Source organism: Quercus robur, chromosome 6, assembly GCF_932294415.1.
Source record: "Quercus robur chromosome 6, dhQueRobu3.1, whole genome shotgun sequence".
Taxonomy (NCBI): domain Eukaryota; kingdom Viridiplantae; phylum Streptophyta; class Magnoliopsida; order Fagales; family Fagaceae; genus Quercus; species Quercus robur.
Window position 1 is genome coordinate 37,580,673 of NC_065539.1, and position 15,220 is coordinate 37,595,892.

At 36.9% G+C, this 15,220-nt stretch overlaps 1 protein-coding gene across 3 annotated transcripts; it reads right to left on the reverse strand.

The window, feature by feature from the left end:
• Positions 1-4,612: 4,612 nt before the first annotated feature.
• Positions 4,613-9,855, reverse strand: LOC126688638 (chromatin modification-related protein eaf6). 3 transcript variants are annotated; one of them, XM_050383404.1, is made up of 8 exons: positions 9,709-9,855; positions 9,592-9,673; positions 9,227-9,321; positions 8,888-8,988; positions 6,650-6,719; positions 5,467-5,494; positions 5,294-5,354; positions 4,613-5,112 (listed from the first exon to the last, which is right to left on the reverse strand). In XM_050383404.1, the coding sequence occupies exons 2-8, from the start codon at positions 9,602-9,604 to the stop codon at positions 5,004-5,006; spliced, it is 477 nt and encodes a 158-aa protein (XP_050239361.1). In that variant the 5' UTR covers positions 9,605-9,673; positions 9,709-9,855; the 3' UTR covers positions 4,613-5,003. The 3 variants fall into 3 exon arrangements, with proteins under 3 accessions (XP_050239361.1, XP_050239360.1, XP_050239363.1); XM_050383403.1 differs by having other exon boundaries at positions 9,592-9,747; XM_050383406.1 differs by lacking the exon at positions 9,709-9,855 and having other exon boundaries at positions 9,227-9,702.
• Between the last annotated feature and the right edge of the window lie 5,365 nt (positions 9,856-15,220).

Below are 15,220 nucleotides of genomic sequence, written 5' to 3' on the forward strand. Positions count from 1 at the left end.
GGCATAAATTTGTTTAGCCACGTAGTGCAATAAGAAGTGGTCAACAAAAAGTCAAACATTTCAGCTATTTGTTTTCTAGTTTAGAGTCCAATCTACATGGGTTCAAGGATCATGTTCTTGCTAGTGAGGACTTAACTACAAATGCTAATGCTTATTCTCCATTATTGCACTTATCCTTGAGAAAAAACTCCACCATTCCTAAAGTCTTCTTTTCAGTTTTAAGCAGCAAAGGTCATGGTGATAGTGGAAGCCATGGTTTTCATGGTAGTTCTCGCGGTGGTCATGCAGGTTGTAAATTTTGTGGTAGTTCTCATGGTAATGGTCGCCATTCTATTGGAAATTTTGATAGGATGTGCAGTCATTATGGTATTTCCAATCATACCAAGTCTTATTATTGGGCGAAACTTGGTAAGCCAAATTACATGCATCAAGTCATTGATGGTAAAACACACCATAACCTGTTTCTACTCCATCTGGACATGCAACTCATGGTTTTGGCTCTCATGATGCACCCATTACTCAACTTAGTGAGCATGTTCAACGAGTGCACACCACACTTACCTCTTCTTCCACTGCTACATTTGCTGATTCAAGTATTGTTGCATGTGTGGCCAATTAATTTCCTCTTAGGTCATTGATTCCAATTCTAACAAAACATCTATCTAGCAAATCATATTATTTTTTCGATTTGATTCCTATTAGGCACTATATCATTTTAGCTAATGGTTCTTCATGGCATGTTCTTTATATATCTTTTTTCATCACATTAAGTCATACCATTTAGTCTCTTAAGTATTTTTACAAACAATTTTTACTACTGTGTAAGAATTAAACTAAAATAATTTATTTATTAATTTAATTTATTATGAAAACTGACTTCGTATTCGTGATTGCTATTTGTAATATGCACCAAATTTATCTCCACATAAAAAAATATTAATAACAGTTCCTCATATTTGGCTTCTAGCTTTTTGAGAGCTTGGTACATCAAATGATGTTTTCTTGAGTTAGAAGTCTTGCTAAACCAAAGGTAACTAAATAGATAAATAGTATTGGATTCTATTATTTTTTATTTAATTATAAAATGGTGTATTGGATCACTACTAGAAAAAATGTTTTAAAAGCCTTAAATTTTTTTAAAAATTGTTAGGTTTATTTTAAATGCATCCATGCATATGCATGGGTTGCAAACCAACTAACATATATTTTTTTAATTGTTTATAATGAAATCTTGTTAGCTAATATTCTTGAGTGTGTGAGACACACCTTACAGAGTCAAGGCCACAATACCAGTGGTATTGTACCATGATGAAAAGCTCACAACAGTAATAGAAACCTGTCTTAAGTCTTATTTCTAGTCCAAGGATGAAAAGGCGAAATTCTTCCAATGGGATATAGTTCTACAAAGAAACAGAATGAAGAACATACTTCACAACTAAAATTTCAGCACAATAAGGCAAGGCATATATCATGAAAATAATACTAATTTATTTTATTCGCTCTTGTTCCCACCATACAGACTAGCATTACAATGGACAAAATCATGAGTGATTAACAATACTAGCTAGAGCTATACAGATGAGAAATAGTAAATAACAACCAACCAGAGCATGGTGACACAATAAAGTAAAACTGACACAATAAAGAATATTTTTAGGTCTAGAGGGTATTTTGGTTAATTTTTAGGTTTCAGGGATATTTTGGTCATTTTTAGGTTTAAGGGGGGTATTTCGGTCCTTTTTTAGGTTTACTGAATATTTTGGTAATTTTTCTAAGTTTCAAGGGTAGTTTGGTAAATTTCTAGGTTTCGGGGGTATTTTGGTCATTTTTTAGGTTTCAGTGGTATTTTGGTACTTTTTAGTGATTTTTTAGCAAATTTGGTCTTTTCTAAGGTTGGGGGTATTTTGGTCATTTTAAAGGATTTTAGGTGTACTTTGATCATTTTAAAGTTTTAGGGGTATTTTGGTAATTTTAATTATTGGGTAATTGGGTGGATTGAGGTTTACTCATAATAATTGGGTTTGAGTTAGAAGTAATTAGTTAAATAGACAATAAATAAGTAAATAAGTTTTATGTACCCAACAATTATGCCCACCTTAAACCTACCCAAATGCAACCGCCTAAGTAAAAGTAAAGAAGAAAGACCAAACACTAAAAAGTTAAATTTTTGGAGCCTTCAAAGCTAATGGCCGAACTATCAACAGTTGCATTCAAGTTAAATTTTGACCCTAGCTATTAAAGACAATATCTCCGAAATTTGAACTTAGCAAAAAATTTGAAATATTTCACAACTGGATAGAAATCTTGTCTATAATATACAAACTGCTATTATCAAATTTATGGTTTCTAGAGAAAATATAAAATTCAAAAAAAAAAAAAAAATTCCGATGACGGTTGAAAACGCCACCGAAGGATTTAGGAGGGCACATATGATTATATGATGGATCTAACTATCAAATCACTACTTATCTATATATATGACTGCTGTTTTATTTGATCTTCCAAAAAAACTCGAACAGCAACTCTAGTCATACTCAGCTTGATTATGAGGCATTCTAGGGAAAGCAAACCCTTTTGCAAATTCTAACAAAGCGTTAATTTCGACATCCTGTTACCACCTCCAATTTAAGTTAAATACAATGAAAACATAAAAATTCCCAAAATTGGTTGAGGACTCTATAAAGTATAAACCAGTAAAAATTGCATCAATACAAAGCTAATTAGAGCATTCACAGCAGCGAATCTAAATTTTTAGCTTTTTTGCTACACAAAAAGTCACTTTGGATCCGTTTGGATGGAACTTATTGTTGCTGAAACTGAAAACTGAAAGTACTGTAGCAAAATAATTTTTAAATATGTGAATAGTATCGTGTAACCCATTTTTAATATTTTTTAGTGCGTGAACAGTGATGAACAGTGCTGCTACAGTGCTAGTTGTCCTCTGGAACGCGTGAAGTGAGGTAAAAAAAAGGAAAAACGCAGCTTTGGATTCAACGGAAAACACTGAATCCAAACGACACCTTTATCTATTTTACCTTCTCACATCCTACAGCAGTGGAACTATTTTACCTTTTAACATAATAAAATAATATAAACACCAATAAAATAATATTTCATTCAACCACCCACACACCACCACAACCAGCATCAAACCCATAAAAATCATTGCACAACCATAACCCCACCATGCCCATCAAAACCAGTGAAAAAGAACAAAACAAAAACCTAGAAAAATCAACACAGCCAAACCAAAACCCATGCCTGATACTCTGTCCGATTCGGTACCGACCGACGAGACCTGCGTCGATCATTGATCAATGATCATAAACAGTGATGATGAGTGCAAAGCGAAACGAAATGCTCCGATTTGAGGTGAGTTGGGTAATGTGGGACCCAATCGGAGCTAAAAACAGAGAGAAGGAGAGAGAACGAAAGAGAAGTGGGTCTGAGGCAGATGGCAGCATGGGTCTAAGGATGATTGGCGGCTTGGGACGATTGGTGGGTCGGTAACATCGAGCTTCGGTGGCGGCGACGTTGAGGATGAGTCGGGCTGACGGCGGTGAATGAGGAAGCTTGAAAGAGTGACATTGAGAGAGTTTGCCTGAGAGAGTTTTGAGAGATGATGAGAGCTTTAGCACTGAGAGAGAGAGAGAGAGAGAGAGAGAGAGAGAGAGAGAGAGAGAGAGAGAGAGAGAGAGAGAGAGAGAGAACAATTTTTATTATTTTAATCTGGCAGGGAGTAAAAAATTGTTTTTTTTTTTTAGCTCTCAACTACAGTGCACATCTATAGATAGATGTGCACTGTAGCAATGGAGCTAAAAAAAATAAGTATAGCTCCACTGCTACATGCTTCTTTTTGATGTTTTGGTGGAGCTAAAATAGCTATATAGTTATTTAGCTCTACTGCTGCAAGTGCTCTTAGACAAGTAAACAGACCATATTGTTCAAAAAAATCGAACGCACAAAATCCACTTTTGTTCAAACCAACATGCATCATGAACTTCAAATGTATCTTTTAGAAAAACAGGGGAAAAAGGGAAGGAGAGAGAGAGAGAGAGAGAGAGAGAGAGAGAGATTTTAGGAGAAAAGGGTGACAGCATAATAACCGTTGAGATGCTTACCTGAGGTTTGAGGGCTAAGAAGAGACTGAAATATGGAGATCTCATGCAGTAAAAAAACATTGGCAAGGGATATGGCATTCAAGAAAAGGAGAGGCCAGTGAGGAGAAAGAAGAGAGAACACTGCCAAGTGCCAATTGCAACTGCTAAAGCTATTTGACTGAAAACAAATGCATTTTAGATTTTACTGATGAAAGCAAACTGCCAAATGAACGTAAACTTAAATCAGACAAATAAAAAAAAATAATAATAAAAATAAAAAATAAAAAAACGGAACAGAAAAAAGAACCCTTCACGGGTGAAGTTTTCTTTTGGTAAGCACTTTCCAGAGTCAGATTGCTTAACTCTGAACCTTTTTGCCTGATCCAACCAAGAACCATGATCCACCACCAGAGAAGGAGAAAAAAAGTTTTTAAAAAAGGAAAGGAAGAACCATTCAACTAACACGACCTATAAGCCAATCATGTTGACTTTTTCTGAGATCAATTTAGACAATCAAAAACCAACATTTTTCTTTCAATTCTACTTTTAAAAGATTTTTGCCTATGGCAATGGAATAACACTTTCAATTACAACCATATGTATTTACTCTTCATTTTCTGTTCTTCCTAATTCTGACTACAACACTCACAACAATTACAACTTAACATGAAGAAACAGAATGGGATAAGAACCCTAAAGTGAGAAATATTTTTGCATAAATTAAGGGCAGCATCTAATTGCTCATGACAGGCTACTCATGCAACATAGCCATCCTAAAGGAACCTAGTCAGCATGACCTAAAGAGAAACTTTCTAGACTACAATACAACCCAGCTTCCCTTTTAACTCTTATAACCTGAAATTCATTGGATGTTTACATTGAAAGCTCTCCAATTGATGCAGGTTATCTCAAGCTCGAATCAGGATCCTCTTCATCATCGAAATCTTGTTCAGTTGATGGCCTGTTTCTCTTTCTATCTCTTGATGCTGTTCTGCCTTTCTTTGGTTTCCCCCTAAAACATGGTTTGGATTATGCATTGAAGATGCAGAAACAACTTTTCACAAATGTAGAATTCAACTAATTATTATGTTTCCTTTTTTATAATTATTATGTTTCTTAAACATCTATGATGATTTTGTTCCCCCTATGTCTCTTTAGTACTTCAGCAAATTATGATGAAAAGGTGCACTTACGGCCCATTGGTGGGGAAGCCTCTGCCCTTCAACCGACCTGGACCAAAATCAGATCTTCCATCTGCAGTGAACAGAAAGAAGAGATTAAACATTTTTTTTTAAGAAAAGAAAATATTTTTAACCTATTCATGTCAAGGGAGATACATTTTGTAAAATAATCAGTGTGGGCTTACCATCACATCCGAATCCAAGTTCTTCAGCCTGAACAGAAGCAACAAGTGAAGAGATCAGTCCTGTTAAATCTGGATATTATATCTCAACCACATGTGAGAATTGAGATGCAGCCTCATTATATTTTCAGCTTCTGGCAGAAAACAGAATAAACAGTGTTGCACAAACATGATATAGCAGAAAAAGGGAAGCAAATTCTTTCTGAGAAGGAAAAAGGAAAGCAACATAACAAAGAAAGTGGCCAGAGTAAAAATGACTAGCCGATAGCAGTGGATGAAAATAAACAAAGCCATTTTTTTCTGTTACCAGGCCTGAGAAATGGCTTATCTTAAATCAATGTTGTAAACAACAAATAGGTTGAAAAAGATTGATATGATACATATAGGCTAATGACTAACAAGTGACAATCTTTTTTTTCATTTTGCATCACCCAATGGTGTTTCCACATTAAGTTTTATGCTCTTACAGTTAAATTTATGAGCATAGATTCCCAAACTGAGTGGGATATAAAAAGAAAGTATTAACACAACAATTCTAATATTTCCTAGGGATTATTACTTTGAATCCACTTCTACAATCTCCAAAGCTTTATTTGAATTGGATCATTTCTGAGTTGAACAGCATGCAGTCTGATTATTGGTCAACCCCACCCCTTTTCTTTTTTGTCCCAACTACTTAAACAAGAAATCAATTTCACATTCAATGCCTTTAAGGCTTATTTTATAAAACATTCCTTAAGTTCCATCTTATCAACAATGACAAAGTGCACAAAGTATTTCCAAAAATAAAAATAAAGTTCCTTGCACCACCTCACAGACTTCAACTCACTTCATCCTATTCCAGCCCAAACAGGTGCAGCTCTAACTAGTCTACCCCCACTCTAGGCGGATGAGCAAACAAGTTATGCTTACTGGATCTGACCAGCACTACTTTTTAATGTGATTCAAGATCAATCTTTATCTTCCATATAACGTCAGCCAATGCCAGCTTGTATGTAGTGGGTGCAAGCCCCAACTACGCTCTACATCTAAGCATATATTCATGAAAGGGAAGGATGTGCAGTTATAGGTGCACAAAAACATTAGGCTCTTGGTATAACACGAGTGTTTCTAGCACCACCACACCATAATTCTGTTTGATCTAGCAGAAGTTGTATCAAAATATAATATGAAATTTAGTACATACTGCTGGTGAGGTAACTGAAGACAACGAGAAGAATCGATCTTCAGGCTGGAATTTCCTCGATCTCTTTAAGCTGCAGGACAAACATTTGTCAAAAAAATCCACTCAGAAGTCACAATTTAACATTTAACACTTATATTTAGTTAACTATCAAAGAAAATATACAGAGGTAAAAGGACCTTATATATAAGCACCAACACCATCATCATAATATGGGTGGAATTAACAAATCAATTCATCAATCCTGCTATTGAAGTTTCATAGAAATACTAAATTGGGGGGAAAAAGTCCATATATTAACTGCAAATTACAAGATATTTCAGAATTAGAATCAAAGAATGGGCAATTTCAGAAGCTTCCAGATTTCAGGTTTTAAAATACTAGTCCCAAGCAACACAGGGGTTATGCAAAAAAAATAATATACAATAAATATTTAATTAATAAATATAAATAAATAAATCCAAGCCAGTGGGTTTGTAGAAATGACCCAACAGAATTTAATTATAGTTTATTTCCAAGAAACCTAAATACAATTTAATCAGAATCTGAATAGTTGGTTGCTTTAGTCCAGTAAAACTCTTTGATAGTTTAATTTTACTTGTTTGTTTTCACATGGACAAGTCCACTTTCAAGGTTTTCTTCTCCTTCTAATTGGTTTCAACTAACCTATACCAAGCTATACTCTTTACAAATCTGAAAATTAAAAGTTCTGGCACAGAAACCAGAACTTTCAAAAACTGATGTGGCAGCATATGAGGAAATCCTAAGAAAAGTCTAATAATTTCACTTTACTATCATACCATTAGATTAAAATACATATATGTATCATGATCATATTGCATTTGATATCAAGATAAATCTAAAATCAGCATATCCAAATGCTATTGTGCATACACCGGCTACTATAATTCTTTTTTTTCTTCCACCTGTCAACAATTCCCTCCTTTCTAAACATCAATGCTTCTAGAATCTTTAGTTCCAAAAGTATTCCCAAAATTTAAACATTTACTAATAATCTTCCAACATATCGTACAGCTTCATATAATGATTTTTCAACTTTTCTTGACCTATTCATCAACTATGAATAGGTCCTTCGTGATATTCTATCTAGATTTTACAGTTTGGTTGGACAACATTCCAACTGCTGATGGCCAACCCCACCAAGAAAAAGAAAAAAAACCACTGAAACCTAACTCAAGGTTAACAATGTGATTTTATACAGAAGCACATTTAGGTCATATTTGTGTAAAAGTAACCATTTTTTTAAGACAATTAAGAAAGAAAGAAATAAAGAAGAGAGAGTAAATCAAGGCTATCCTACAAAATAGACTTTGTAACAATCAGCCAATCAGGAGATTTGAATCTGATTCATAGATGCATTAGGACACTATGATAAGTTGAGTTCTCTGTCACTTTGCTATTAGTAATTTCAATTAAACTAAAAATTAATAAAAACAGATAATTCTTTTAAAACAAATGCAAATCATCACACTAAGTGGCGCTGCTTGGTGATATGGAAGTATAACTTTAATCTACCCATATGCATAAGGCTGAGCACCTAACCACTTACAGTTTTTGGTTTCAAGCTTTGCAATTATCAATTGGTTCACACATATTGTTAAACTATTGGATGCTACAAGCAACATAATGTGGGGCAGTTTGCAATCAAACGAATGATTGCATCCACTAATGCATAATGCTCTACTCATTGACCTCTATTTTCATATCATACGATCTATGAAAACGCAGACACTTCAAAATCCTAGAGAATCCTGCATGAGTGTTCTCAGCACATTGAAAGGAAAAAAATAATTTAATTAAAAAATATTCTTTGATATTAGATATGTTATTAAAGATTTTGATATATATACCTAAAGATTTATAGTATTTAATTAATTAATTGGTGTATCTATCTCCACCATGTCGACTCCTAATTTTTCAAGAATTCATGTCCCGTGTTGTGTCAGTGCTTGTATCTATGCTTATTAATACAAAAAGGTTCCGTTTTTCTATGAACTGTTCATTCAATTAATTTCAAATAATTCATATCATGCTCAGCCCAATAAATAGAGCTGAAGTTAAAGTTAAAACTTAAAAACACTAGTAGAAAACTGAAATAATTAGTTGTTGTGGGCATAAAGAGGCTAAATGAAACATGTTCTTTTTATACATATGTTTATAAATGCATGCATATCAACAAACAATACATTTTAAAAACAAAAAGGTGTAGAATTCAATTACTTTGTTGTGTTCTTGGATGAAGAAAGAAACCCTTCAAAACCTTTCATTTCGTTCCCGAAATAGCTCGAATCTTGCAAGTAGCTTGTCTCTAACTCATACACCTATATAATTTACAACACTAATATTTAGCCTTTAGCATAGCTCATCAAAATTGTACACTAGCAAATCATACATGTATATAGGCTAACTGCAATAAATAGGAAATTTTAATAAATTAATTTACTTTTGCAATTTGTTATAAAGAGACATAAATAAGAAGGAAAAAAAAAAATTATAAGAAAGATTTTTTTTACTTTCTTTTTACTTTTCTTAGCAGCCAAACAGCCAGAATCAAATTACCTGCTTTTCGATGATGCGGAGCTCTTCTTGAATCTTGTCTCGCTTGCTCAACAGAGATTTGAGCATGGCCGGGGGTTTTCTAGAACCTCTTTGCCCTAAAAACATTTCACGTTCAATTCAGAGGAATTCCAAACACCAAGAAAGAAAAAGAATCGCTTTTCCCTGGTTTTCCGAGTTTGCTTTTTATGAGAGAATCAGAGGCTGAAAATGGTAATTACGCAGTAATTTTGAAAGAGATTGGACTTGTTTTGGAATAGTAGACTGGGAATTCGAAGACTACGAAAATCCAAATTCGTTTGATAAGAGAAGAAATTAGGGTATGAATTATGAAATGAAAGAGAGAGAGTTGAGTACAAATTAGTTACCATCGGATTCCATGTTCGCGCGGAATTTCAAATCCCGAGAAAAGAGAAAGCCTAATTCAAACGTTGGAAATCCCTCTTTCAGGTTTCAGTTTGAAGATTCTCAAAAAAAAAAAAAAGGTTTCAGTTTGAAAATCCGAAATGAGCGCTAGGGCAAGCACGAGCCCCGCTTCGAGCCTTGGATTAGACCTACTCCTACAAGTCTTTTGTTTTTTCTTTCTTTTTTTCCAAAAAAAAAAAAAAACAAAAACCTTTTCTTGTTTTTTTTTTTTTTTTATTCTTGAAAAATGAAAAGGCTTTCTTTTTCTTCAATTCTTTGTTTGAACTTGGATAAGATAAGACAGCTGATATATATATATATATATATATATATGTTGTATAATAGTATGATTTTATTTGACTCTCTCTTATAAACCAATTAAACTCTCTCTTTTCTCTCTTCTCTATCCTCATAAAAGTGATTATTTTATTTGTTAGTATAGTTTATATTATTTTAATAAGTTATATGTAAACATAGAAACTGTGATGTTGGGTGAGTCGTGAAATGGGTTGATAAAATAGATAAAATGACGTTTGAGGTTGTAAATAGGTTTTTTTTTATATATAGTTTTTTAAAATCTCACATTTTCAAAGTACAAATATATTTTAGCACAATTCCAGTAAAAAAAATTTCACCAAAAAGCAAAGTAAGTTGTTTTTTGACTCTTTTTTTTAATAAATTTTTCCATACCTTTTTTTTGGAATCAAATACTTCAATTATATCTCAATGTGGGTTCCTAAGGTCCCCAAGAGCAATGTTATTTCCGCAACAAATTCTAGGTGCCAATTATTAGTGGCTATTAATAGTGAGCAAAAAATTAATTTCAGTGGTGGGTTGTGAGAGTGCCTTTTTCGGGATACTCAGGCCCAAGGATCCCGGGCCTGAATGAAAAGGAAAGGATTTGGTGGACCGGGCCTTGACTCACCGCAGCTAACAAGCTGTTTAAGAATCAAGTGAATGCAGAGAATACTCCTGACAATATACAGAAAAAATGACAAACAAGGATATCGAAGAGTGCCAAAAATTAACAACGTAAGTTCAGAAAGAAAGAAAAACAGGATTAGCGAGACGAAAAAAAAAAAGTGCTGTGAGGATCCTGGGAATTATGAAACAGTATTTCATTAATACATTATCTGTTTGATTACAGAAAGCTCACTAGGACGTGATACAAGGTCCAATCAAGCTCAAAAATTACAGTCTTGAATGGCTATTTCAGTCTTCAAAACTTGCAAAGTTTGATTCTCGTTGAATTCGAGTATGTGCAATAGTGGCCTTTACAGGATATCGGGAAGCAGTATTTGTTTTCCCTTAGTATTTTCTTTCTGCACAGATTTTTCTGATAGTTTTTCCTAGAGAATTTCTTCTTTCTTGTGTTTCTTTCTTTTTTTCTCGCTGCCTTCTTCACAACCCATCCCCTCATTTTATAATGGAGTTTTCTGAGCGTCCCGGGAAACCGTTGGTTCCCCTGTTTTGTTCTTTTGCAAACAGAGCATGTTCTGTCTCCATCGTCTCGGTAAGTCCATTTTCCGTTTTCTCTCATTCTTTCCTTCTCTTGGTTCTGATTCCTTCGAAAGCTTCTGGTTGGCCATCCTCTTTGGAACGTGCTGAGGTATGCCCTTCTCGGCATCCCCATTTCTGGCGTCTTCCTCTTTTCCCTTTCTTTCCTTTTTAGGCGGAATCCTGTTCTGCCATTTTTGAAAGTCATTTGTTACCATTCTTCTTCCCTGTCCTGGTTCCCCGAGGTCCTTTTCTGTCTGTGCCATTGAGAGGTCGCTCGCGTCTTTTGCTTTTATTTCTTGTTTTTCTTCTTCTGTCTTCTTTCTATCGATCTGTCCCAGTCTTCCTTTTTTATTTGTGCTTGAAGGGATCTGCGCTTATTGAGGATCCTTGCTTCTTTATACTTTGCCGTGGTTTCTTTTTTGGATGCTTCTTTCTTTTCTGGGCTTCAGGATCCTCTGGGCCTTCCTTTTATTCCCCCATGAGTCATCCGTATCTATTGCTTTGGGCTTAGCCTGAATTTTTCCTTTTGGGCTTGACTTGTTCTTCTGTTTTGGGCTTATTTTATTATGACCCTTTCTTTTCAGACCTCAACATTTAGCCCCTCGAGCTCGTGGGTTGCCTGAAACCCACGCGTGAGTGATTTAGGTTTCCTAAGATTTTCGTGGTATCCCCCTTTTTTTCAACTTCTACTGGGTTCCCTTCCTCTTTACTTGGGATCCCAGCTCTTTTCTGCTGCTTTTAGTCACCTCCTTTTTGCGTGTTGCATTCCTTTATAATTATTACTTTTTGCAGCTTCCTCTTTATACGGGACGTGGCAGTTGGGTATTTGAGGTAAAACTCCTCTACCCACTTTTTCTCGTTTCCCGTTATTTCTCATTAATAACTGCTAATTAATCCCTACTTCAAATTAAATTTCCTGGCAACTGGCGCGTCTTTCCATAAACTATTTTCCCCAACTGCTATTTGCGGCTTTATTGTAGCCCTTTCATCTTATCACTTTGCTTCTCTGAGTTTTTCACTCTTTGTGTTTCTCTTTCTTTTTCTCTTCTTCTCTGTTACTCTGGTCTTCCTCCCTTTCGCACTTTCAATCTCTTTTCTTCTCATAGTGCGTGTTGTTTCCATGGCTTCTTCTTCTTCTCGAAAGAGGAGAGAGCGTACTCCCAGTCCTTCTGAGGGTGAAGGTTCTTCTGGTTCTGCTCCGAGTGATTCTCATGAGGTTATTGAACGTCCGGCCTTCCCTTTACGGGATCCTTGGTATTCTCTCAGTTTATTTTTTCCTCATATATCTCATGGTGAGGCTCCTCCATCCCCTCACGTTTGGATGTTTTCTGGCCAAGCGGGTTTCGCTGGTTCCGCCAGTTCTTGACCCTAGAGAGATTTTCGATCTCCATATCAGACAAGAAATCCGAGAGGCGGTTCCTATTTTCTTTGATTTTGTTCCGGAAAAGATTCAGGGTTGGTCCATATGGGTAAACAAGGAACTGTCTGATGCTGAGTTTGTGGGTCGTTTGGAGCACGTCGGTATCCTAAAGGCAGTGGCTATTTCCAGAAACCTTGAGGGTTTCAGAGACGCCAAAGGGCTCAGGCATCTGGTACGTCGTTGGTGTCCTTCCCTTCATACTTTTTTCTTTTCTACTGGTGAATTGACGATCACCTTGGAGGATGTGGTTAATAACTTCCTCCTCCCGGTGTTTGGTGAAGAGAATCCCTTTGATATTAACCTTTCTGGTGAGGATCTCGTGGTAGAAGAAAAATTATTTGGTCATTTTGGTGGTCGCTCCGCCTCTTCTGGTGGTAAGCCGGCTAGGATGGGGAGATGGGTGATGACCCTCTCTCGTGAAAAAGATAAGGAAGTGAGGTGGGCCGGTTTCCTGGCTTTTTGGCTTAATAAGTTTTTGTTTAGTGAGTTCCCTGGGTACGGAGTTAAGTCTTCGTTTTTTCCGTTGGCAATCAAGTTGGCTCGAGGTACCCAGTATCCTTTGGCCCCTCTGTTTTTAGGTCATGTTTATTCTCAACTGGACCAGCTTCATGGAGATGAGGCTGAGGGTGATTCTTGTTATGTGATCACTTCATCTCTTCACTGTGCTATTCTTCAGATTTTCATGTGGGACCGTTCTACAGCTACTTTGGCTAAGTGCAGGAATTTGAAATTTGTGAAGGACAAGTTCCAAGGATCCCCCGACATAGTGAAGGGTCTTTGTGGCAATTCTACCGATGCCTTTCCCATTATTTTTCGTTGGATTAGCTTGAAAGGTGGTGGCCTCAATCTTGTGGAGTTGTTTGACCAAGCAGGGAGCTTATATTGGAGATCCCCTCGTGAGTTTGGTCCTGGCTTTGCATGTGATTCTGTGTTGTCTTCTTTTTTATCTTCTACAGGTAATACCTTTGACTTGCGCCGTGGTGATGAGGGCAGTCTAGCTTATCTTGCCTGCATTAGCCCCTCCTGGCTTCCTGTGCCTTCTTCAAGTGGCCCAAAATATACTCATTATTTAGCACACCGGGTGCTCCGACAATTTGGTTTTGATCAAGACATTCCGCCAGTTTTTAAGGATGTGGTGCCATCCCTTCCTTCCTTGGATCCTTTCTTGAGGCTGCAGGCCTTTTCTTATTGGTCACGGAGGAGCCCCCAATTTGCAGTGCCTAACTCCCAGAGAGGAGTCTTTGCTTCTAGTGGCTATACCAGTTATTGGAGAAGAGTACAAAAATCTTTTGTTGATTATGTTGGCACTGGTACAGTTCGGGAAGCCCCGAATTCTAGCATTGTTTCTGCTCCGACAGCCAATAGACGTTTATCCCTTCCTACTGCTGGGATTGTTTCTGCTGCTGCAAGCAGCAAGACTGGGTTTGCAGAGTGGCATGCCTCCAGGGGAGGTTGGGTGGCTTATGGACAGGATTTTCCTGAGACCTGGCTGGGTGATAGTCTCATCATTGGTGCTTCCTCTGGGGTGCCCATCAAAAAGGGTGCAACAGAGACAATAAGTGCTGCCACTGCTCCGAGTAAAGGTAAGGATGTCAAGTCGAAGAAAATGAAAGCTGTTGATGTTGGCGAAAGTACAGGGGGTGTGGAGATAGGCTCTGAGGCGAAAAGAAGGAAAACGGGGAAATCTCAAGCACACTTGGCATCTCAGGAAGGCAAGGATGTCAGGGAACCTTTGGTTTCAAGGACCCGGAAGAAGACCAAGGTAGAGTCTTCTTTTCCCCAGGTTCCTGTGACTGCTTCAGTCCATGGTTCTTTAGGATCCTCTGGTTTGGTATCCCAGCCTCCTTTAGGACCCTCTGGGCGTACTCGTAGTAAGCAAAAGACTTCCAGAGAATCTGTAGAGAGAGAGAGAAGGGCAAGACTTCTTTCCTTCTTCTCTTTTTTTTTTTTTACCTGTTCACCTTGTTGCACTTATTTCTATTTTGCTGACGAGTGGTGATTTCCTTTGTAGTCCAAGCACAAGTCTGATCACAAGAAGGGTAAAAGCCAATCTTCTGGAGACGACGTGGTACGTGTGTTCCCCCCTTCTTTTGTTCTTTCCCTTTTGTTCTGACATTGTGTTGTTAGCATTTCCTGCTGTTGTGTTTTTCTCTTCTTTTTTTTTTTTTTTTCACTTGGTATTGCCTTCTCCGCTTCTTCTTCCTTTAGGTGGAGGTATCCCCTCCTATGACTGACAAGGCTCTGGGGGAGGAAACTATCACAGCTCTTTCTGTCGTTTTTCCTGTTATGGGGGAGAAGCCCCCTACTGATGATCCAGCTGAGGAGACCGGGCAACCGATGCAAGGTTCCTAGGATTCTCAGGATCCCAAAGCTTCTAGGATCCCGTCATCTCAAAGTCTCCATCTTGAACGCACTCCTAGTCCTATCAGGACTATGTTTCCTCAACCCTTGTCAGATAAAGGTGCTTTGGGAGACACTCCTTTATCCAAACAAACAGGTAAACCTTGTTTCTCTGAAATAGCGTTATATTTTACTTTCTTTTCCAGTTTTTCTTGAGTTCCTCCTTTTCCTTTTCCTTTTAGGTCAAACTAGTGAGAAATCCGCTCCCAGTGTTGCCTCTTCTTTAGAATCAGAGAGCTCAGAAGGTGAGTGCAAGCTGCTCCCATCGTGTT